At 40.0% G+C, this 23,323-nt stretch overlaps 2 protein-coding genes across 3 annotated transcripts in view; one reads left to right on the top strand and one right to left on the bottom strand.

Moving 5' to 3' along the window:
* Nucleotides 1–1,235: 1,235 nt before the first annotated feature.
* On the bottom strand, nt 1,236–9,025 carry eif3s6ip (eukaryotic translation initiation factor 3, subunit 6 interacting protein). Its single transcript, XM_026939507.3, has 15 exons — nt 8,876–9,025; nt 8,312–8,351; nt 7,868–8,081; nt 7,590–7,669; nt 7,372–7,433; nt 7,185–7,254; nt 7,030–7,103; nt 6,585–6,756; nt 5,916–6,070; nt 4,967–5,137; nt 4,632–4,765; nt 4,343–4,516; nt 3,471–3,660; nt 1,918–1,998; nt 1,236–1,530 (listed from the first exon to the last, which is right to left on the bottom strand). The coding sequence occupies exons 1-15, from the start codon at nt 8,900–8,902 to the stop codon at nt 1,459–1,461; spliced, it is 1,716 nt and encodes a 571-aa protein (XP_026795308.1). The 5' UTR covers nt 8,903–9,025; the 3' UTR covers nt 1,236–1,458.
* Nucleotides 9,026–12,197: 3,172 nt separating this feature from the next.
* smoc2 (SPARC related modular calcium binding 2) overlaps nt 12,198–23,323 on the top strand; it is a 38,245-nt gene continuing 27,119 nt past the window's right edge. Inside the window, exon 1 of one of the 2 annotated variants that reach the window (XM_026939467.3) lies at nt 12,198–12,484. In XM_026939467.3, coding sequence (XP_026795268.1) covers nt 12,398–12,484 — 87 coding nt within the window. In that variant the 5' untranslated portion in view covers nt 12,198–12,397. The remainder of the gene's footprint in view (nt 12,485–23,323) is intronic. The other variant, XM_026939468.3, reaches the window with a different exon arrangement.

A 23,323-nucleotide genomic window follows, 5' to 3' on the forward strand; every position in this document is an offset into this window, starting at 1 on the left:
CAGCTAGCTGTCACAATATAAAATTATTTGGTACATAGTCTACAAAGTGTGTAACAGCTACATCTGTTAGTCTACAGTTAGGAAGTGTTATTTGCTTCAAGCTGTCTGATGCCAAAAAAGTCTTTTATAGTTTATATTTTATCGTGAAATGTAGTAAATAAAAGTCAAAAGGATTAGGTGAAAGACAAACCTCAAGTATAGATTTAAAAAAAAAAAGAAAAAATTGCACAGTTTAGTGACATTTAGCACAGTAACAAGTAAATACATTTTGTTACTTCCCATCTAAGATTTTCTGCCTGCATGTGAAATTATTTGAAGTTTACACAGGACAAATGTGTGCTTTTATAAAATGTAACAGGTTTCTGTTAAAATTAGGTTCATAGTAGATTCCCTAAAGATTTGTACATCCCAAATACCCAAATTTCATTGTGAAATATCTCATCTGTTGCTATACTGTAGACTTGTAACTAAAAACTGCTGCTGAAATCATAAAACCTTTTTCACAATATGCTCAACCTGAACATTCTTTCAACATACTTCATATTGTTGGTTGTTGTTGTATACAGTTGTAGACGAGTAATGATTTATAATCCCACTATCTGATGTCACCTGCAAGAGTATAGGTTCCATTTTGAGTCCTGGTTTCACCCTCATGATGTCTCAGGGAGTTTTTTCTTGCCACTGTGACCACCGGTTTGTTCATTAGTGATCTAAATCTACATCTGGATTTCCATAAATCTGCTTTGTGACAATATCTATTATTAAAAGCTGTGCTACACACATAAAACTGAACTAAAGTTACTCATGCTTTTAGAAATGACAGACACAAATAGAGCTGGTTTGGATCCGTAATGATGTTGATCACAAGTGATCTAGTGTTCCAAGGGTGTAACTGGAGATCATGGTATGTAACCTTCTGTGCATAAAACCGGTTCCCAAATCCTCAACAAAGTTAGATTGATTTAGAACTCTTTAAATATTTGTTTGAGGCTTAAAAATTGTCATCACCTTCAGCACTGTGGTTATTGCAGGCTTTTGCTATTTACTATCATACAGATATTGATAATGTATGATAATGTAAATTTCATAGTTAAATTCATTCCTGTTTGCAGATGAAATGGCAATGACAATTCTGTTTCCACTAAATTCCTCTAAAAACTTTCCAAATCTCTAATCATTCAAGTAAAATCATGAACGAAGGTTAGAACATGGGGGGGAAAAAAAGAGGTAACCAGTATATTCACCACATCAACTTTATTTTTTCCAGCCCGCGAAAAAGCTTCAGAATCTGTCTATGTGGCAAACTGGATGCTGGAGGTTGGAAAATATGAAAGATGGCTAAAGACATCATATCTGTGAGAAAAGGTAGGCTTCTCATCTTTTAGTAAATGTCAAAGTTGGGTTAATTGCAACAATTTTAAAAAAAAAAAAAGAAGAAGAAAAATTCAGCGAGCGCTGTTATGATCGTGATGTGGCATTGCTGGAGCCAGAGGTGCCAGATGTGGACATCTTCTTCAGGGTGCGATTCAGCTGCAAAAATAAGCATAGAGAAGTTATTAATGTAATTAATGTCATGTTACGTTTTTGTGGTGATTCTATAGACTTTTATTTACTATGACTTGCTTGTAACCACATTTCAGATAAACGAGAAGTTAGGCTGTAGCTTGTTTTAGGGTTTCATTTGTTTCAGATCAGACACAGATTTCATTTGGTGTCAATTTTACATGCCAAACAAAAGTAGTAATTTCCCAAAAACAGCTTCAAATTAAACTCAGCATTGAGGGCATATGTGTGCAAACTGAACTCACACATTGCCCTTCTTCTGCTGTGACATGTCCAGGCAAGACAAACTATATTGAAACTAAATTCCACACTGACATATCAATAAAGGTGTATAATAAAAAAAAAAATGCTTACTTCCTCAAACTTGTGGATTTGCCGAATAAAGAAGTCTCCATAACGGCGGGCCACCTTCGTGTCTGCAATGTGGATCATGTCCTGGCAAGAGACAGAAATTAAAGATATGAACTTTTTCTCCCCAGTCAAAATCCATATGTTGATTGGCCCATCTGATTTTTTGTTTTATTTTTGGGTTTTTTTGAGCAATTATTCATACTAGCATGCTTTTATGTTAAAATGTGGCACAAAATGTGAGAAGTCTGGCAGGTCTGCTATCCTTTGCACATATATACATATACACTATATTACCAAAAGTATTCGGTCACCTGCCTTGACTCACATATGAACTTAAGTGCCATCCCATTCCTAACCCATAGGGTTCAGTATGATGTCGGTCCACCTTTTGCAGCTATTACAGCTTCAACTCTTCTGGGAAGGCTGTCCACAAGGTTGAGGAGTGTGTTTATAGGAATTTTTGACCATTCTTCCAAAAGCGCATTGGTGAGGTCACACACTGATGTTGTTCGAGAAGGCCTGGCTCTCAGTCTCCGCTCTAATTCATCCCAAAGGTGTTCTATCGGGTTCAGGTCAGGACTCTGTGCAGGCCAGTCAAGTTCATCCACACCAGACTCTGTCATCCATGTCTTTATGGACCTTGCTTTGTGCACTGGTGCACAGTCATGTTGGAAGAGGAAGGGGCCCGCTCCAAACTATTCCCATAAGGTTGGGAGCATGGAATTGTCCCAAATGTTTTGGTATCCTGAAGCATTCAAAGTTCCTTTCACTGGAACTAAGGGGCCAAGCCCAACTCCTGAAAAACAACCCCACACCATAATTCCTCCTCCACCAAATTTCACACTCGGCACAATGCAGTCCGAAATGTACCGTTCTCCTGGCAACCTCCAAACCCAGACTCGTCCATCAGATTGCCAGATGGAAAAGCGTGATTCATCACTCCAGAGAACGCGTCTCCACTGCTCTAGAGTCCAGTGGCGGCGTGCTTTACACCACTGCATCCGACGCTTTGCGTTGCACTTGGTGATGTGTGGCTTGGATGCAGCTGCTCGGCCATGGAAACCCATTCCATGAAGCTCTCTGCGTACTGTACTTGGGCTAATCTGAAGGTCACATGAAGTTTGGAGCTCTGTAGCAATTGACTGTGAAGAAAGTCGACAACCTCTTTGCACTATGCGCTTCAGCATCCGCTGACCCCTCTCCGTCAGTTTACGTGGCCTACCACTTCGTGGCTGAGTTGCTGTTGTTCCCAAACTCTTCCATTTTGTTATGATAAAGCTGACAGTTGACTGTGGAATATTTAGGAGCGAGGAAATTTCACGACTGGATTTGTTGCACAGGTGGCATCCTATGACAGTTCCACGCTGGAATTCACTGAGCTCCTGAGAGCGGCCCATTCTTTCACAAATGTTTGTAAAAACAGTCTGCATGCCTAAGTGCTTGATTTTATACACCTGTGGCCAGGCCAAGTGATTAGGACACCTGATTCTGATCATTTGGATGGGTGACTGAATACTTTTGGTAATATAGTGTATATACATATATCCTTTGCACACCTTGTCGATGTAGAAGTCGACCTCAGAGGCTGACTGGAACTCTCCATCCAGCGCTGAGATGCCACTAGTCCACACCAGGTTCTTCATCTTGTGCTTGAACACGAGCAGCTGAATGCGGAACTCCTGCTCGGACATGTCCAAAAATCCAGCCAGCTTTGCTACGGGCATGGTGGTATACAGCTTCAGGAAACTGCAAGCAACAAACAAAACAACATTTTGTGGATAGACATATTTGCTGAACCACTGTAATAGATAACACCCACAATATTATCATTTATTTTTCTGTGCATTTCAAAGTATCATAACCACCCCTGTGCTCTGTTCAGGACATGGCTAATTAGGTATCTGTTACATAATGTAATACGTGTATTTTTTTTATTTATTTATTTTTTTTAAACTAAAGGCATGGAACACTTTTCCAGGATTAAATCCATGACACGAGAGACAAACATGGTAGCCATAAACTACCCACTTGCTTCCAAACCACCATTAAATTTAATGTTTTGATTTACAGTAATATTTGCATTGATACATTGCCAGAAGCTAGTCCTTTTTTAAATTTGGCCAGCTAATATTAGTTACGTGCACAACACACACTATGTGATATATTATATTGTAGACAAAGCCATTTCTAGCTAAATAAACATACAGTGTTAAGAAAACACAATTAGTGTGGGTTCCACCCAACCACTTTTTGCTTAAACTTTCAAACTGCACGCAATCTCATGTCATTAGCATATCGAGATCAGATAGTGAGTTTTTAAATACATGATGACATAGCAAATGTGCTCTTTTTTGTACATTGCTTCTTTCCATGATATGGTGTGTATGTTCTGTGGTAAAACATTTGGAGTACCAATGAAGTGACACACCTGCGGATGGTGGAGAGCTGAGCCTGCTGCTGGACTTCCTCAGCGAACACTTTGAGCTGCTGCTGGAATGGTTCTTTGTGGTAATTCGGGTGCACATTGTCATAATTTGGGACGACAGGTGACAGGAACTTGGGACAGGCGAAGCTGAACAGCTCCTCAAACACCTGCAGGTCTCTGAAACGATCAGCACAAAACAATGACTTAGCAATGGACACTCCAAATCTAACTCTATCCATTTCAGAGCAATGCAGCTGTAAATTGTATTTTACAATGTGTGTGTGTGTCTCACCCCTTCTGCATGCGCAGCATCTTGTCTCCATATTTCTCTCGGAGCTGTGTGTGGATGCTCTCGTCGATCCTCATGGGGTACATGGTCAGCGCGATGGCCAGCAGCCCATGCATCTGCTCATTCTGCTTGTTAATCTGGAGACAAAATCCAACACACTTTAAACATTACTTAGTTCTAAGAACTATTATGAGGACTAGAACCTGAAAAACATATAGAGTGTTTAATATTCAATAATTTTTAAAACCAAATGAACTGTAAAAACAATTCTTCTCTGTTCTTCAGTAACCTTGAAAACACACAATTAAATATTCAATAACAAAGACAAGTATGCTGACCATCTCGTATTTGTATGTCGACCTCTGGAACATGTTCCTGGTCCTCTGGATGTAGAGTAAGATGTTGGCGAAGACTCGGATGGCATCCTGGTAGCGGCGCATCATCAGGTAGGCGAAACCCACATAGTAATAGGTGGTGATCTGGCACTCGGGCACACGTGAATACATGCTCTGTGTGGAGGAGAGGAGAAGCCGTACATTTTTAATAGACATTTTCAGAAAAAAAACAATGCAGGATAAAGACAAATTCATGTTCCTACAAAGAGTCGACCGCCAAGAACTGTTTTTAAATTTAATCAGCAAAACACATGTCAAATTATTTCTAAAAAATAACGTAATCATTCCTCACTGAGTCAACTTGAGGTGTTTCCCTGAAATACTGCAAAAATTAACAAGTTCTTCCATTAAAAAAAACAAACAAACAAACAAAAAAGTTTTCAGTACCACTCCCCAGATCTGTGTCTCAGAGATTTACAGACAATTTTTTGGTTTGACATGCCATCAGTTTGTAGCTGTATATAGACAGCATTGCATTTTTTTCCCCCACACTCTAAATCATGTCCACTCAACTGAATTTAGAAACCTCCCAAAGATGATGAAAACTGTATGGACACACATTTAATTCCGAGTCTCAAAGGATCTGAATATTTGAGGATTTTTAAAAAATATATCTTTAATAAATTTACAAGAATTTGTAGAAAACGTTTACATTTTGCATTATGGAAAATCAACTAATTTACTCCATTTTATAGTAAGACTGTCAAGTAACAAAATGAGAAAAAGAAAACGGACCAGATTTATAGTCGAGTCTCTGTTTCTGTGTCTTAAAAATTTGTACAATAAAGATTTGTTCAGATTTACAATTATTAACATTACATTATAGTCAGCCACCGCGTTTTTCTGAGCTGATACACGCACTATAGCTGAATGCGCTATGAACAACTTTTACCTTCTTGTTGAGTTCGATGTTCTCCAGAACTTTGATGGCCTGGTAGTAATCCCCCAGCAAGGAGTGCAGCCTCAGCAAGCCCACTAAGCTGAAGTAGCCCAGCATCTTATACAGAGAGTGACGGCCATATTCTCCAGCCACGCTCTCTGGGTCTCCTATAACACACAGTTACTCAGGACTTAGAGGCCACTGAATTGTGTACAAATATCAAGACTGACTTCATTCACTGCGCTTCAGCTAGATCTTAAATGATCAAGCCCGGTCACTGAGACCTGTTAAATACTAAATTCACTTCAGTTCTATTTGCACAGCACTTTAAAACCAAATGTAAATTTAGATCCCTAATGAACAAGCCAGACTCAAAAGGGAACCTGACCTCTTCTGGGTGACATCAGCGCGTGGGATTATAAATCATTACAGTACATAGGGGTAGAAGTAGAAGTGCAGTGTCAAAGTCAAAGACTGTAAAGTTTGCTGAAAGAATGTTCAGTTTGAGCAAACTGTGAATGAGTCCTGGGATGAGAACAGGACAGTCTTTATGATTACAGCATCATTTCTACAGTATCTAAATTATATTGTTTATTTCTATAGCCTACATTATGCTTTATTAACAGTATGAAGATCGATCAGAAGGAATTTCTCTGTGGAATTTGTCCCCACAGCCCTCACCTCCGCTGGTGTAGACCTCCAGCTGGCGGTTGATGTTGCTCTTGTCCACCAGCGAGTGCAGCACGTTCAGCACGCTGTGCACGTTCCAGATCTTCGGGTTGTTCCTCAGGAAGTCGATCTCCTCCTCAGACTTCTTGGCTGTCTTGCAGCGGTACTGGCTGAACGATTGGAACTAGAGAAGGTACAATCATTTGTTTTTATTATTATTGGGCATTTATCATACTGTGCAAACAACCATTAAGAGAGTTGCTTTAATTTGCTGAAGCTGGACTACTTATATGTCCAGGGAACTGGTTTAGATCTTGTGAAAACATCCACTTAATCTGCATTTAAACCAGCAAGAAACAAGTTTGCCCTCAGTTTGAGACCATGGCCTGTTCAGTTCTTGGAAGAGAACTCGCTTAAGAGTGTGAATGCAGGGTGAGTCGAATCATTTTTGACTTACTTGGTAGATGAACTCATCAATAATGTCCCAGAGCCACTGGTTGGGGAGCTCCAATGGTGCAGGACCATCAGCATCTAATCAATATGTAAACCAGAATTATTTTTTTCTTTAAATAATCAATGATCACACAAAATAGTGAAACACACAGGACTTACTGAGAATGTAGTTGAAGAGGTTGCAATAGTTGTAGTAGGATTCGAATCTCTGATCGAGTGTTGGGCCGCCCTAAAAGAACCAAACGACACAAATATTAATCAACAAAATACAATTCGCTGTCTGGGTTAAAAATAAAATGAAGTCCAGAACACAGCAAAAAAAAAAAAAGAACTCCAAAGTACTTACGCTGACTTTGGCATAAATGTGTCGGTAGTAAAGCTCCTTATAGAGGATCAGGAAAACAGCGTCTGCATTTAAAAAGACAAATGCAGATGTTCATTAAATCCATAACCTGGCTCATCAGCCATCAAGTAGCAAAGCCACTGTTGCTTGCTTCTAGTGTACATTATTCAGTACATCAATACATCCCTATTAAAAAAGTAAGGAAATAATAAATAACTCACCGTTTCCTACCAAGGAAGCAATAGCTTCTGCCTCTGGCCATGGAGACGTCTTAAAGAAACGATCTGTCAGCTTATTCCAGCTGTGAATCAAATAAAATGGCAGAGAAATTTACAGAGTCTGTTGAGATGATAGCATGATGGTGTAAGATACTAAGCGATATAAGGAATTCAGTAAAATGAGGAAAGCAACAGAATTATGACCTTAAACCTGAAATTAAATGCAAATATAATGGAAAGAAAGGAAACTGGGAAGGATTTGCAGAAGTTTCTGGGTCTACCTGTTCTCATAGACATCCTGGATCTCGTAGATCTTCTGCTCGATGCTCTCGCTGGACACGCGGTTGGCCTGCAGCTCGTACACCTTCTGGTCGATCAGGTCAGAGATGGTCTTGTGGAAATACTGCAGGAAGTTCTTGATCACCTCGGGGATGACGTGGTACGTCTGCTGGTGCTCGTACTGACGCTCATACGCCAGATCCGCTTTGGGATCACCTGCAAACACGAGAGGATTTCAAGTAGAGTTTAATGGCGCTATAGTCCAACTACTGGAAATCTTTTCCAAGAACTCAGTAATATTTTCATCCCTTTTTTTTTTTTGGAGTTTGCCATCAGGATACAGAAACCTTTCAAGGTGGTGGAGAAGCTCCAAGTACAAGCATCATGCATATTCTGTTCACAATATCATTCATTATCAGAGGAACAGGTGAAGATTAGCCACTCACCAGTGTGGAGATCATAGTCACTGTAGCTGTATGGCTCATACTGAGAGAGAGAGAGAGAGAGAGAGAGAGAGTAATTATGCTTTATTATTCTTACATCTTACTGAACAAAACAAGACATCCGAGAAACGACTGATTACGAATTCAAACCTGCACAGTTATGACGCTTTATTGTTAATGAATACGTTGCTCAACATTTTCATTCTGCTTTTTATCCTTCAGTGGTACATTCTCTCCATATTGTTAACGTTATTTACTTCCCCACCCGTATTCCGCAAACTCCCGCTTCTTAAAATAGGATTGGTAGCGCTACCATACAAGCAGCTCTCTAATTGGACAGTAATAACTATACAACTGGCCAGACCAATCATATTACCGGTGCCTGGATATTATTAACCAATCCTAGCGAAGAGGCGGGGCTTGTCGGAATACAGGAAGGGAAAAAAATATGACTCCCTGGCTAAAAGGCTATCTTTCCTGAGAGCTAGTGCACTCTGCACGTTTATACTTCTCATGAAATAGAGCAGCGCGTGACCCCAAAATAATATATAAATCATAAAATCTTACGTCATCGTCCTCATTTGGGTAAGACATGATGAAGGCCTGAGTGTGTTTCGCCGGGTTAAATGCTAACGCAGAAATCCGAGTGCTACAGCGCGAGCACGCACGAGCCACCGGCAGTGGGAGAAAAAGGAAGCGCACTCAATGTCACTTCCGGTGAAGCACAGGCTGTGTAACACGCAAAGCATTGTGGGATAGTGAGTGGCGGATTGTATGAGGCTTATTCATAGACTCACAAACTTACAATATACGGTATGTATGTGTATAAGGTTACTATATAAATAAATAAATAAAATAATCAATGACTGGATGGTGTGATGAGTCTCAACGACCCAATAATAAAATTACACAGTTTTATTAAACTACAATATGTCTTACTTTTTTATCCATTTATAGTTACTTCTGATTGTTCATGAAACAAGTTAGTTCCTCTTATCACTTATGTAATAGCAGCTATAAACAGTCATTCCCTCACCAGCTTCTCTTTTTTTCTCTCCCTTTTGAAGATAATAAAGCAAAAATCTCAGCTTGGCATGTTACTGAGAACCAGAAAACACAAACTCCTCTGTCCTGAAGACTTTCTGACTGTTACAAAGTGCTGACACTAGTGACTCCTTCCATAAATGTTAAACAAACGTCTCCTTACAGTAAACTTCCCCATATCACCGATTATACGTTTTTCTGTGTTAAATAACAGCACATTATTAATCTATTTATTAGTAGACCTACTGCAGATTATGTGCCGCAACCACCATACAAGTCCCTGCATAAGCTGTTACTATAGAAACTATACTATAAAACATTAATATAACCTGAGATTTGCGTAGCTCCCGGCAACAAGCTGCTGCTGTAGAAAATTAATCACCACCTTCAGAATCAAGAATTCAGCAGCGCTGTGGTATAAATATTCATAGAACATTGTGGTGAAATTATGTGGAAACTCCTTCCATGTTGTAAAACTATTGATTTTAGCCTCCATAAAACTGAATACCAACTTACTCCAGCAGTATTTCTGTTTTAGTGTGGTCGTATGTTTATCAGATTTTTTTGCTGAAAGATATATGGCCATGTCTTAACCTCCTGGCAGAGGCAGTTAAGCTGAAATATCCTGGTACTAAGTAAAATGCCATTAATGCTTCGAAGTTTGGGGGTGTGTGAGCATTTCCATAGCACCGTCTGTCATTCTGATATAGGATTTAGATATAAATACATTATGTAATTGAACTATTTAAACATATTTCATCTATTTTAGGAGGGTAGTGGTGGTGCAGGGTGTAGAGTCGCCACCTCACAGCTCCAGGGTCCACGGGTTTGACCCTGAGCTCTTGTTACTGTCTCTGTGGTGTAGCAATTGTTCTCTGTGTGTGTGTAGGTTTCTTCTGGGTTCACTGGTTTCCTCCCAACTTCCAAAACATGCTGGTAGGTGGATTGGTTGTGTAATACTGCCCCTAGGTGTGAATCAGTGTATGAATGTGTGTGTGCATGATGCCCTGCGATGTATTGCCCAGTGTTCCCGGGACCGGCGACGGATTTACAACCCTGACCAGGATAAAGTGATTTCTGAAGGTGAATAAATGAATTATTTATTTTCTAAAAACATTTTAATGTTTTTTATGGTATGTTGCAGTAAAGTCTTGGAACAGGAAGCGAGCTGCACTTGAGAAACTGTATTACTGAAAGCCTACCAGCAGAGGGCGCCATGTACCCGTGTTTAATTTAACAGTGTTTTTTTTTTTTGTAATCGCTTGAACATATAAGCACACACATACACACACACACACACACACATACACATACATATATATATATATATATATATATATATATATAGATAGATAGATAGATAGATGAGCATATATACTGCCAGATGATAGAACATCTGGCTTTATAAATCTGTTAACATTTAACAACTTCGTTTATCAATATGAATGTTTTTTATTATCTTCTAATGCAAGATGTTCAGTCAGCTGAACATCATTCTCACTTTAGCACTAAGACTAATGTTGTTTAAGCGAGTCAGCTACTTTCTACCAATTCGAGGTCATTTTCCTTCATCAGGTTATGTGTCAGTGGACACTGAAGTCAGCACGAGGCAAATTAAATTCCTCTTTGAATTTACTGGGGCAAATATATATATACAAATTTGTAAATCACAGATGTAGGCCAGCCCAAGGAACCACAAAATACAGCCTGTTTCTTACTTCAATCCTACACAGCAGATGTCGTAACTTTCTCTTTAAATTGATTTTGTATCATCTAAATAGCTCTAGTATTATAATGAAGATGGTTGTTAGAGTCCATCATCATCATCATCAGCCGCTGCATCATCAGCATCATCATCATCATCATCATCAGCTGCTGCATCATCAGCACCATCATCATCAGTTGCTGTATGTATTGCTATATTTATATAGCCTTTCCTGAAATAAAAGAAAGAAAGAAAAGAATGAAAAGTATAAACCATGTACAGTGTGTTATCATCAATTAACATTCTTAGAAAGCAAGAACGCTTCATGGGTTCTTCAAGGGTTCTCTGAATAGCTAACTTCCTAAAAGTTGATGTTTGGAACCCATACAGGAAACACTAGCTGTAGGCTTCTGTACAGAGCCTTCAGTAACAACTGAAGAACCCTTAAGTGTTAAAACTTTGTTTCTTAAGAGTGCTGGAAACTGCAGTGCAGCTTTTTTTTCTTTCCTCAGTGATTGTTGGTGAGAAAAAGAAATAAAAAAGTACAAGAAGAAATATGAAATAAAGAAAACAATACATTCAAAATAAATCAGAGAAAGGGAAATAAAAAAAGAAAAGAAAAGGATATAAGAGAGGGTTCTTTGAATAGTTAAATGTCAGTGGAACCCTTTTCTGATCCTCTCAGTGTTCTGTACAGATCCTCGGAGAATAACTGAAGAACCCTTAGATTTATATCTTAAAGGGTTCTACATTAAACCTTTGTTTGCTGGAAACTGCAGTGCTGCTGCAGCTTATGTTTGCTGATGAGAAAAGGAAATAATAATCATAATAATAATAATAATAGTAATAATAATAATCATAATAAGTAACATTTAAAAATCAGTACAATAAAAAGAAAGAAAAATACTAAAAGGAAATGTGAAATAAAAAGATATTTAATGCAAATTAGGTCATTTTATTAAAAAATAATAAAATAAATAAATAGAATAAGGGTATAAGAGAGAAGTATCCATTTAGTGTTTGCGTTAAAGCTACCAGTATCCAAAAGATTCATAAAAACCAAACCCCCTCCATCCGATAACTGCTCACACAGGGGGAGGAGAGAGAGAGAGCGAGGGAGAGAGAGAGAGAGAGACAGGGGGGAGTGATCGTATCTAAAGGCAGTGTGCAGTCTCAGCTCAGCGCATCTCTCCGCTCAGATCCCTGCTGCGCAAAAGCCTCTAAGAAACCAGCTTCACCTGTAATCAGCCTATCAGACAGGAACAAAAGCGGATCTGCGTGCTGCTGCAGGAGCCACATTAAGGAGAAAGAGAGCTTTGGGAGAGATTTTGGGGGTCAGGATGCGGGACTCTGTGCTGCTGCTGCTGCTGCTGCTGGTGTTCGGGCTGCTTCAGGAGGCGCGCGCGCAGAAACTCTCCGAGATCACGGTGAGTCCAGCACGCGCGGGTGGTGAGGAGGAAGAGAGCAAGAGGATGATCACTTTTAGGAGAGGAAAGTGTGATAGTGCCAGAAAAACAGCTTCTTCTCTGAGTTAGTGCTTACTGTGTCAGAAAACTTGATGGTCATGGTGCTGCTTCTGATGATGAGAACTCTGGAGACAGGAGAGCATGCACAGATCACTAAATAAAGAAAGGAATGTGCTACAACAATCATAGCTATGATATATCTGATTACAAGTATTTAGCATTCTTCTTGGTGGTGGTGGCGGTGGTGGTGAATTTAAAGACAACGCACATGAACTTCACGTGAAATCTACACACGTGGGTTTTTAGACACCTCATGTGCAGGTGTTTTTATTTTTCACATTTTTTTACATGATTCATTCATTCTTTCTTTTTTTTTTTTTTTGTAACGTGTGATCACATATAGTTCACGTGCTGTCAACATGTTAAAATGCACTTTCACCTGTTTTTCCAGATATTCCCATAATCACATGTGAAATGGTTGTGGTTTTCCCATAAAGGAAGGGTTCTTTGAATAGTTAAGGGTTATTATCCTCATAAAAGTGCATATTCTGAGCCCTATAGGGAAACACTCAGTTGTAGGATTATGTATAGAACATTAAAGAACAACTGAAGAACCTTTAATGGTTCTAGATTTAACCTGAAGGTATGATCTGCTGGAAAATGCACTGCTGCTGAAGCTTACAGAGAACGTCTTAATCATGATGCTGAATCTGTTGATGAAAACGCTTGAGATAGTAATGACAGTCAGAATTTTTATTCTTTTTTTATTTCGCAATAAAGCACACAGATCACTAAATAATGCTAAATCTTGCATTCATTTTGATGATGATGGTGGTGATGACTTTAAAGACTGCAGACATGAGTATTACAGTGCTGGAAAACTTTACTAGAGGTTGATAGAGATGATGATGATGATGATGATGATCATTGTTAGGACACACAGGAAAGCATGATGAAGGAAAACTCGGTAACACTTTCTATGAAGGTCATGCTGAAGTATGAACACATTCATAACACATAATGCATTCATAAAGCATTGTTTTTGAAAATGCATTATGCTTTCTAGCTATCTTGATACCACCACAGTGATACTACAAAATTTCATAACGTATTAAAGAATTTGTCAGTGTGTCTACAACTAAACATCGTGCACTAAGCATACTTGGCCTCACTTTCAGTGCTATAGACACTGCTTATAATGCATTCTGTTAACAAATTGTAAATGCACAATAAACACTGCTATATTGACTATATATTGACAGTTCATAAAGGTTATGATAATTTTCATCATCATCATCATCATCTACATTTACTGAAGAAAGCGTGAAGAAGCAGCATCCTCTGATCAACCTTTTTCTCTCCTTTTTCACTTTTCCTCTGCTATTTTCACTGCAGATAATTATCCAGCCTGTGAAATTGTAAAGGGTTTTAAACATCTATGCCTTAGCCGATTTCATATACAAAGAACAGCTTTTATTTGGTTGGGAAGTCCAGTTATAGATTTGCCTCCTCACAGCTCCTGAGGCCCATCAGGTTACTGTCTGTGTGGAGTTTCACATATTCTCCCGTGTGGGGTTCCTCCAGGTTCTCAGGTTTCCTCCCGCTTCCCAAAAACATGCATGTAGGTGGACTGGCTAAGATAAACTGCCTCTAGATGAGAATGAGTGTGTGCATGATGTCCTGCGATGGACTGGCATCCCATTCAGAGTGTATTCTCGCTTTGCGACCAGTGTTCCACCAGTTGCGACCAGGATGAAGATGAATGAATGAACGCAAAATTATATTAGGGTGGTGTTGCTGCTGATGAAGCGCTCATGCTATGGACATTCTATGTAATTATTTATTAATCAACATCAAATCTTTTTTTTAACAGAGTGGTGATTGATGAGACTGAGGAAGTCATGGTTTTTAAATTGTTGACTGCATGTCAGAAATATAAAGTAAAAAGACAACACATTTTTTGTCTGCTTAATAGTTTTTTGCAGCATACCCAGTAATGAAAGCATGAACGTTTCCTTTCACTGCTGAAAATTTCCGAGCATTTTAGAGTGGCTCAGAGTCTCAGAGTCTCGCTGTACTCTCGAGAAATGTTCATTGTGCAACTCCAGCCCAAGCTTATACTTTGGTCAGCTTGTGTTATTGTGAGGACGTTATTTTTAGGCCACTGAATCTGGCACGCACTTTGAGAACGGCTTGACCAGCCAAGATTTTTATGTAGGTGCTGAAAGTCAGGTTCGCTCGGAACGTCACTAGCTGGTGAGAAACTCAGAAAGCACCTAAATCATAAAGATTTGACCTGTTTATTTAAAAAAAAAAATTAAGTCAAATCTTTCTCTGTGTAACGTAACACATGCTGAATCACAGGTGCACTATCAGTACATATCCTCCTGATGCCAGGACTTGGCACAGCCTGGTGTACCTGTCCACTGCCTGGAACAGTGTGAGATTCACAGTCCTGCCAAATATGTAACAGCTTCTGCGGCCAGCGGCGTGTGTACACACACACACCCAGCCCGGTGACTGCGGGAAGCCGCTCTTCATTACCCCGTAGCCACCCGAGACAGGCCTATGGGAGCGAGGAGCAGGAACAGAGCTGGCTTTGATAGAGAAGCTAGCCCGAGCACTTATGGGAAACCAATACTCTGTGCATGCCAGCGAGCTTAAACATGTCAGTGGAGGAATAGGAAATAGCCCACTTTATAATCCATAAATGTTGGTAAGCAGTCAATGTTTGTGTCTGTTTGACAGGCTTTGAGATATAATATGTGCCTTAGTCTGAAAAAAAAGCTGTAATTTTTACCTTATGGTCTTATTTTGGTCTTTAAACGTAACTAGCATTAAAATTTTAGACCACAGAATCGGGTAGATTTCAAGTCAGTCTTGGGCTTATCTTTGTTTTCCATCTAGTTCTGGTTCTGTCAGCTCTGTACAAATGTGTGTGTTGAATGTTCTTCTACAGCCAATCAGCGGTTTTGGTGTGAGAGATTCTTGGGAGTTTGGGAAAGGGGGCATTGCTGGTACTGAGTGTGTCTAACTGGTGCTGATATGGGTTGTTAGCACCATGGCCAGAGATACAGTGGCTGTCAATGTTCCCCCCCCCGCTGGCATCTGCTTCCCCGCTAGTCTGCGCCAGGCCAGCTATCCATGAATCGAGGGCCTTTGGCAATTTGGTCTCAAGGGCATCTACATGACTGCACATATTTGCTGGGGTAAAAGTACAAATCGACCCGAAAGTCAGATAGGAGAGGGAGAAAATAAACTGCTGAGTTCCTGCAGGTTTTTTGGTACACACTTCGCACACTTCATAGTCTGCGCCAGGGAAAGCCAATTTCACAGTAATAAAGTAGAATTGGTTTCTTAAGTCGTCCTGTTTTAACAGCACAGATCCTCTTACAGGTTGGACTGGAGACAGCACTCTGGAAGAAATATCAACCAAGTTGCTTCAAGCTATCCAAGACTGTGATTTTGTTCAGAGGAGACACAGAATGTAATGCTAATCACATGACCTCCTTTCAACTTTAACCAACTGGCTTGGTGCATGTTGATTTACCCTTTATGCTCTCAGAAAAAGTACTTAACCATCCCTCTCCTTATCACTGGGGTTTAATCCTCAGGTCTGAATCTTTTGTACATTTTGTTCCTTGTACCTAGTGGGTAGTGTGGTAAACTTTTAAATTATTTAAGGTGGGCACAACAGAATCATTCACCATTTGAATCAGAAAGTTAAAATCTCAACACTGCCACAGCCATCTGTGGCCAGGAGCCCTAGAGAGCAAAACTGGCCATGCACTCTGGGTGAGGGGGATGGCATACTCTCTCTCTCCTGTCAGTCACAGTGTCACTAGCCAATTGTGTGAGCTCATGTATGCGGAAGAGGGCAGATAGCACTTTCCTCTGAGTGTGTTACACTGCCATGTGAAACAGCATAAGCACTAGTTCGAAAAGATACAGAGGTTGGCTTCACGTGTCTCTGAGGAAGCTGCCGTGTGATCGGGGACCGCTGGATAGTGGGTGGGAATTGGCAAATGACCAGTTTGGACAGAAAATTAAGGAAAGGTATACCCTTGAGGTTACCACCCCAGCAACAAAAAAGGTACAGATTAGTACCCCTTTTCTGAGAGTGTTCCATTTATTAATTACCTTGCTAGTGTGATATCAAACCAGCACAACTGCAAAAATATGCACATGTATGAGCACGTGTGTAAATGACAATGCAGAGGACTGCATGGTGTCAGCCGGGGAGCTGTGTGATTTAGGGGTTAGATCTGCTGCTGCTGCCCCAGCCTCATTATTTGCTGGCCATGCAGAGATACCTCACGACCAAATGTTAACAAATAGCTTTGTGTAGTTAACCGCGCTCCCTACTTGCAACCAGGAATGTGGGAGGCAGCGTTGCATTGTGCAGACACACACACTGCATTCTTGCACGTGCCTGCACACACATACATTCACACTCAGATACTGATTACTCTGGCTTACCAAACATTTAGTGCATCTCATATCTTCAGACCTTTAGTTCTTGCCAATTCCTTGTTGTATATGTAAGAAATAAAACACATGGGGGGTTGCTGTTATAAGAAAAAAAAAATCAAAGACAGGGTGGTGTGTTGCAGCCTGACTCAAAGCAGAGTTACTGATACCACATTTAATGCTGCGGAACATCCATGAAACAAGTTAGTTCCTGTTATCACTTACAATATAGCAGCTATAAACAGTCATTCCCTCACCAGCCTGTGTTCCTTCTCTCTCTCTTGAGGTTGATAAGCCAAAAAAAAAGTCATGTTATCCAGAAAGGACAGAAACTGGAGACTCCTTCCATAGATGCTAAATACTTTAGAAATTATAGTTTATTAAAATGAGCATATTAATACAAACCTGTGAGTTGCTTTGCAGCAGCAATACTGTCAGAACTGCTGTTAAAGAAAATGAATCAACACCTTCTGACCCATCAGAATCTAGAATTAAACCGCGGTGTGATATAAGACGCAATATCATATTTTGCACGGACATTGGCAGACGAGTGTTGTAGCAGCGATCACACTCTAAGATTTTAATTTAAACAAAGTGTGTCACTGCCAGAACTTTGTCATCGCCTGTCTTCAGACACAAAGACGCTAATTCGCCCTCTGATGAGCACTTCACATTATGCATTGTAAGACCGGCCCACTACAACTTACGACCAAAGAATTCTTTTACGACGTGAGATTTTTCTCAGTAAAATCAGACAGAAAATTGTACAGTCTAAAACTGGCTTAAGATGCTTGAGTGAGTGATTGCAAATATACAAATTGCAGTCATGGCTTGCTATTTGCATGTAGGAAATATATGTAATTATATGTTTATATATCTACCCGGTCCAGTGTAGGATTGGAAGAGAGCCAGTATTCAGCACAGGATTGCCCATCACTACACTGCTATCCATTTGTTTTTACTAGTTTCATCCTTCTCCATGGTGTTAAACTGGTGTTGATAGCTGCCTCTTCATGCTACGAACACTATTTCTGCTGCAGTTTCTGCCATTGAAATCCAAGTCCACACATTTCACCACATTTCCACATTGAACTAATATTTTGCGCAGTGTGACTCAAACTTGGGAAGGAGAACAGCTCTAGTATATTTTTCTAACTTGTAGACAGACGTATCAGTGTTATTCTGGTTTTAAAAAAGTCACAGAGAATGGATGTTGTTTTGTTTAGTGGGAATAGTCTGCATGAGACACAGTATGTGGTATTGTTTCAATCGCAAGGTTGGTATTTGATAGAGCTTCTAGTTCATGAATGTCTTCTTGGTTTGGATTTGAGCAGCTAAAGTATGCAAATGCTTTCATCCGTGTGTGATTTTTTTTTAACCCATTCAAACGACTCGTTCTTTTTGCATATCTGATAAAATCTGTGTACGGATAATCCGATTTGTTCAGATTAGAAAAAAACATAGATAGAAATGCACTTGTGAAATGCACCTGCACAGACAAAAAAAAAGATCCATTCTCCCGCTCTTTTCTTTATCCTTACATCTTTTGCACAGCAATTAAACACTTTTCCCCTTTAATAGCCTGGTTAAAAGCTGTCACTTTCTTCCTTTTCCACCAAGCTGGGGACTAATGAGTTCCCACCCAATCCCAGGAAGCTTGCAATAGAAGTGCTTCACACATCCATACCAGCCCTGTTGCTTTCCACCAGTGGCCCCCATTGACCCCTCACAGTTGGGGTGTTAGGGGCAAAAAGAGCGGGGCCCAGGGCCCCTCTAGGGCAAGAAGAGGAGGGGTACCCGGGACCTCTTGTTCTTACCCGGGCTGTAACACTGCACAATGTGCTCTCTGCTGGAAGCTGGCCTCCACAACGCAGCTTTTCAGTCCCACAATGCTTCACTGCCTTGAGGGGGGTAATAGGATTTGGGGTTTACTATGCTGGTGGGTCCCTGAGAAAGAAATGTATTTAAAAATTGCTTGCATGCAGCCCTGCTCTCCCACACGTCCCTTAAAACTGTTGAACTCTGTTCATAATTTTCATTTCTATAGCCTAGCTCTGGGACAATTTAGCTTTAGGTTGAAAGAATAGGAGAATGAATAACAAAGCAAGAAGGAATGAAAGGAAATGCAGAAGGCAAGGATCGGAAAGGCACTAATTTCATAATAAGCAATTCTTTCTGTCTCATTTTGTTTGGCTACGTGCTGGAGAGGACAATGCTAAATCATTAAGGAAGCAGGAGAAATTGTCAAAAGCTATACATCAATGTCAACTGCCCGTTCCTCTGTTACTCACACACACTTCATGATAGAAGCTAAAAACATTCACCAAGATGGGTTACCTCACACTCAAGCAAAGAAACAGCCAGGTCTATTCAAACGTACTGTTTGATGAGTATGAATCACACCAAGACTATAGTGATCCTTCAATCTATTCACTTAAACACTCCATTCATCTGCTCTTCCTGTGCTCTTGTTCGCACTGAATGCATTGTATTAGTCTTGCAGAAAAAGCCGAACTCTGGCCTTTCAGAGCTGTCGAGCTAACCGCAAACGATCTGCATTGTATTACCTCTCTTTTTCGGACCAGTTTGGTGTCATCTGTTTGCTATTCTCTTCGTCTGTGGCCCGTCTGTTTGCTATGATATCCAGTTTGTCCATGCTGGGAGGTAGCAGCGGTTGTCCATTTGTCCTTTTTTTTTCTATTTGGGACATTTGCGACCAGCTGTTAAAACTGGAAAATGACAGTGTTTGACAGTCATAGTGGGTGACTGGAGAATCCCACAGGGCTTGTGAATGGTTTCACGTCGTAGTCTTGGGCTGGACTTTACTGTCCCCTTTTGTTTCCGGATTGGCTATTTTCAATTGGCTGAACTCTGTGGTGGCCGAAACTGTGAGTTTTATTATCGCTGTTTTAAAAAACTTAGCAGTCGGTCCTGGCTGACATTCCCTCCCAGATCAGCTGTTGATCTGAGATGACGAGCTTGAGACAGTTAGCCCTCATGTCCTGCATGAGAAAATGCTTGACATGGTGAAATTTTGTCATTTTATACTGTATAAACTTCTAAAACTAAAGACTTTGCTGAAATATGTTTGATTTCTGCATATATCTTAAAGGCGCAGGTGCATCGTGGATGTTTGGACACCCTGTGTCTGATTACAAACTGAATTACCCATATATATATAAGCTGTCAAGAGGTGTTATAGACAGAAAAAATAAATTGTTTGACTCTTTGGCTATTGCCCGAATTCCACATGTTGTCCATCTGTTTGTTTCATTTTTTTAATATTTATTTCGTAAGCTGTATCAGATATGTAGCCAAAGGCTGCTGGTTTTACAGAAATGCATTTGCAAAAATCATAAGATGCCTCACAGCTCCTCCTCCAGTAGGTGGATTTACCCCAGGTGTGATTTACATTGCCCATAGTGTGTGAATCAGTGTGTGAGAGGGTGTGTGTGTGTGTGATATACATACGATACATTTTACAGACAATTAACATGTACAAATATGGCATGATCTCATTTAACTTTTAATTTTCTCAATTAATTTACTTAAAAAAATAATATGTTAACGTATCATATATTAAAGTGATTGAAGTAAATATTTAAAATGGTTCTTCAGAATAAAGAATCTGAAATAATATTACAGTTGTACCATCAAATGTCACAATGAAGGTACAAATGATTTTTAAAGAATATTTCATCTTTATTTTACATGCATTAAATTTATCTCCTTATTATTTCATTAAGCCAAGCTCAAAAAGTGTAATGTTGAAAAAAATAAGCATTTTACTGTTGTTCCTCTTTCAGCAATAATTTAAAAACGATCATTTTCACAATAAGAATATAAGGGCCTTGTCCCGATTTCGCACCGGCGCAAACTCAAGCTGGTGCCTGACAACTCCTTCCAGCCTCCCGCCGAGACATCTGACAGCACAGCCACGAAAGACAGAGTGAACAGGGCACGAGGGCACAGCTGCAGAGAGATAGATGGGGGGAGGAAGAGAGAGGAAGACAGGACGAGTGCAAACGGGGGAGAAGGGTGAGGGGCCTCTGTGACCTCAGACAGTGGGACACTGTCAGTCAGGAGCTGGAAACACACAGACCCCAAACAGCACTCGCAAAAAGGAGACGCTTTCATGCACGAGTTAATATTCATTCGTTCCGAAATGGATGAAATAAAGTGCAAAAAAGGAGTAGACGGGGGGCAGAGGGGTGATTGAATTGAGAAGAACTATTGTTCTTTTATTGCCTGGTTTATATTTGGATGAAGCAGAAAAAATGAAAGAAAGGACAGAGAGTTCACTGCCGGCCACTTATACACATGAAAGAGAAATTAGTGAGGCGTTTTTTTTTTTGTTTTTTTTTTGTAAAAACCTCTGGTTTCACTGGATCTAAACAAGCCTCATCCCATACATTCATCACACACACTCATGATGATATACACTAATACACACACACTCTTTTTCTCTTCTCTTACATAAAGCCACATGAGATTTATGGTCAGATATGACAGAAGATCTGACTCCCTTCACCATGGGGCAACTATTCCTTTAACCCTCTTAATCACCCCTCTGCCAGGTGCAAAGCTCTTTAAAACACACACACACATATACACACACACACACATGCTCATTTGTAAGCTGTCATGTAGAGCTAATTTTCTGGATGGGCAATGATTTACCCGACAAAGTGTCTGTTTCCTTTCCTCTTTTCTGATTTACGACTGAGGCGTGGTCCTGCGGCCTTTGAGGCCTTTGAGTCTCTGAGGCTTTGTGGTGAAGAATTAGCGGTAAAGAGTGAGTCATTTATTTAAAAAAAAAAAAGAGAGAGATATTGAAAAGCTCGGCTTGTGGTTTTTTGCCATGTATATTCACAAATCTCTCTCGCATAACCCCCACACCTGTTGACTCAACAGAGCGTGAGCACTTCATGCCCACTCTTGAATATTTTGCATGAAATGTTACACTGGCTAAACAAAGAGTAGACAAGTTTAGAGCAGGGTTGTTGAATGTTTGTGAGAGAAAGAGAGAGAGTGAGAGAGAAAGAGAAAGAGAGAAAACAAGAGCAAGACAAATGAGGATGAATTGAAAGATCTTCAACATTGGGTCACAAATGTCAACAGCCAGACTTCCCTTTTCATCTCACATATACACAGATATATAAACATGTTTTGCGTGTGTGTGTGTGTGTGTGTGTGTGTGTGTGAGACAGTGCACAGGTGTGAGACTGACAGACAGACAAAAGCATCACATGTGACCCTCTTTGAACGTCTTATACTCGCTTCCCAGGCAAGACAAGGCAGCGAATGGATCTGTGAGTGGCAGCACACACTGCGTGGAGGTTACTTTTATTCAGGATTTGAATAAGCAATTCATTGCATGAAAGGTCGAATTGGAGGTGGTAGTGAAGACACAACAATCGAGGAACACATGCAGTTTGACGAGGGCTAAAAAAAATTAAGCGTTTCTATTATGAAACCATTAGTGTTGAGCCTTAGAACGGGTCTCATTATAGGCATAAAAGTATCACAGTCATTGAAAAAGTATCACAGTCATTGAAAAAAAGGTAAGCAGCACCATCCGTGATAGCTATATTTTTATGTCAAACATTTCAAGTCTGTAATCGTGCTGTGACTCCACCGCAAATCTGCGCTTGATGTCAGACAACTCTTTCGTTCAAACCAAAAAAAAAACCTTAGACCTCTGCCATTTCTTCCTTTGTGTGATTTGTACATTATACACTGATTTGGACAATGGGCCTCATTTATCAATCTTTTAGTAAGGTTGTGTGGAAATGTTTGCGTAATCTAAAAAAATTCCACAGGATTTACAAACATTTTGGAAACGCTGATTTTCTTCATACTTGTGTGCGTAAGTTAATGAAAGCCCATCATCTGTAAATTACCAGGCGTGAGCATGGCACAGCTGATTTGCATTTGGTGACCCCCACAAAACTCCTTAAAAGGTAAAGCTTACAGCGCTAAAATGAGCGCTAAAAGTATGTGATAAAAAAAAGACTTTCTCAGAGGAAGAAGCCGAAGTTATTTAGACTCACGTCTATGCCAATAAAAAGATATATTATTTAACAGCATAACAGCTGCTTGAAAAGGTTGAAATCTAAAGCCAAATTAGAGAAAAGGTGAAAATGAGGTGAAAAGAAAATGGAAAAAAACACTATTGTCAGGTTATCATCGGCACCAAATACATCATACAGAGAAACTTCTATTTTTAAAATTCAAAGAAAAGAGTCTTGGCCAGAAATTCCTGGAACACCAATGTGCCCTCCCCAGCCAGCTTTTGGAAAGGGTGTGTAGAGCCCCAGCCTGTTCATA

This window comes from Pangasianodon hypophthalmus, chromosome 3 (genome assembly GCF_027358585.1).
Source record: "Pangasianodon hypophthalmus isolate fPanHyp1 chromosome 3, fPanHyp1.pri, whole genome shotgun sequence".
Lineage (NCBI taxonomy): Eukaryota > Metazoa > Chordata > Actinopteri > Siluriformes > Pangasiidae > Pangasianodon > Pangasianodon hypophthalmus.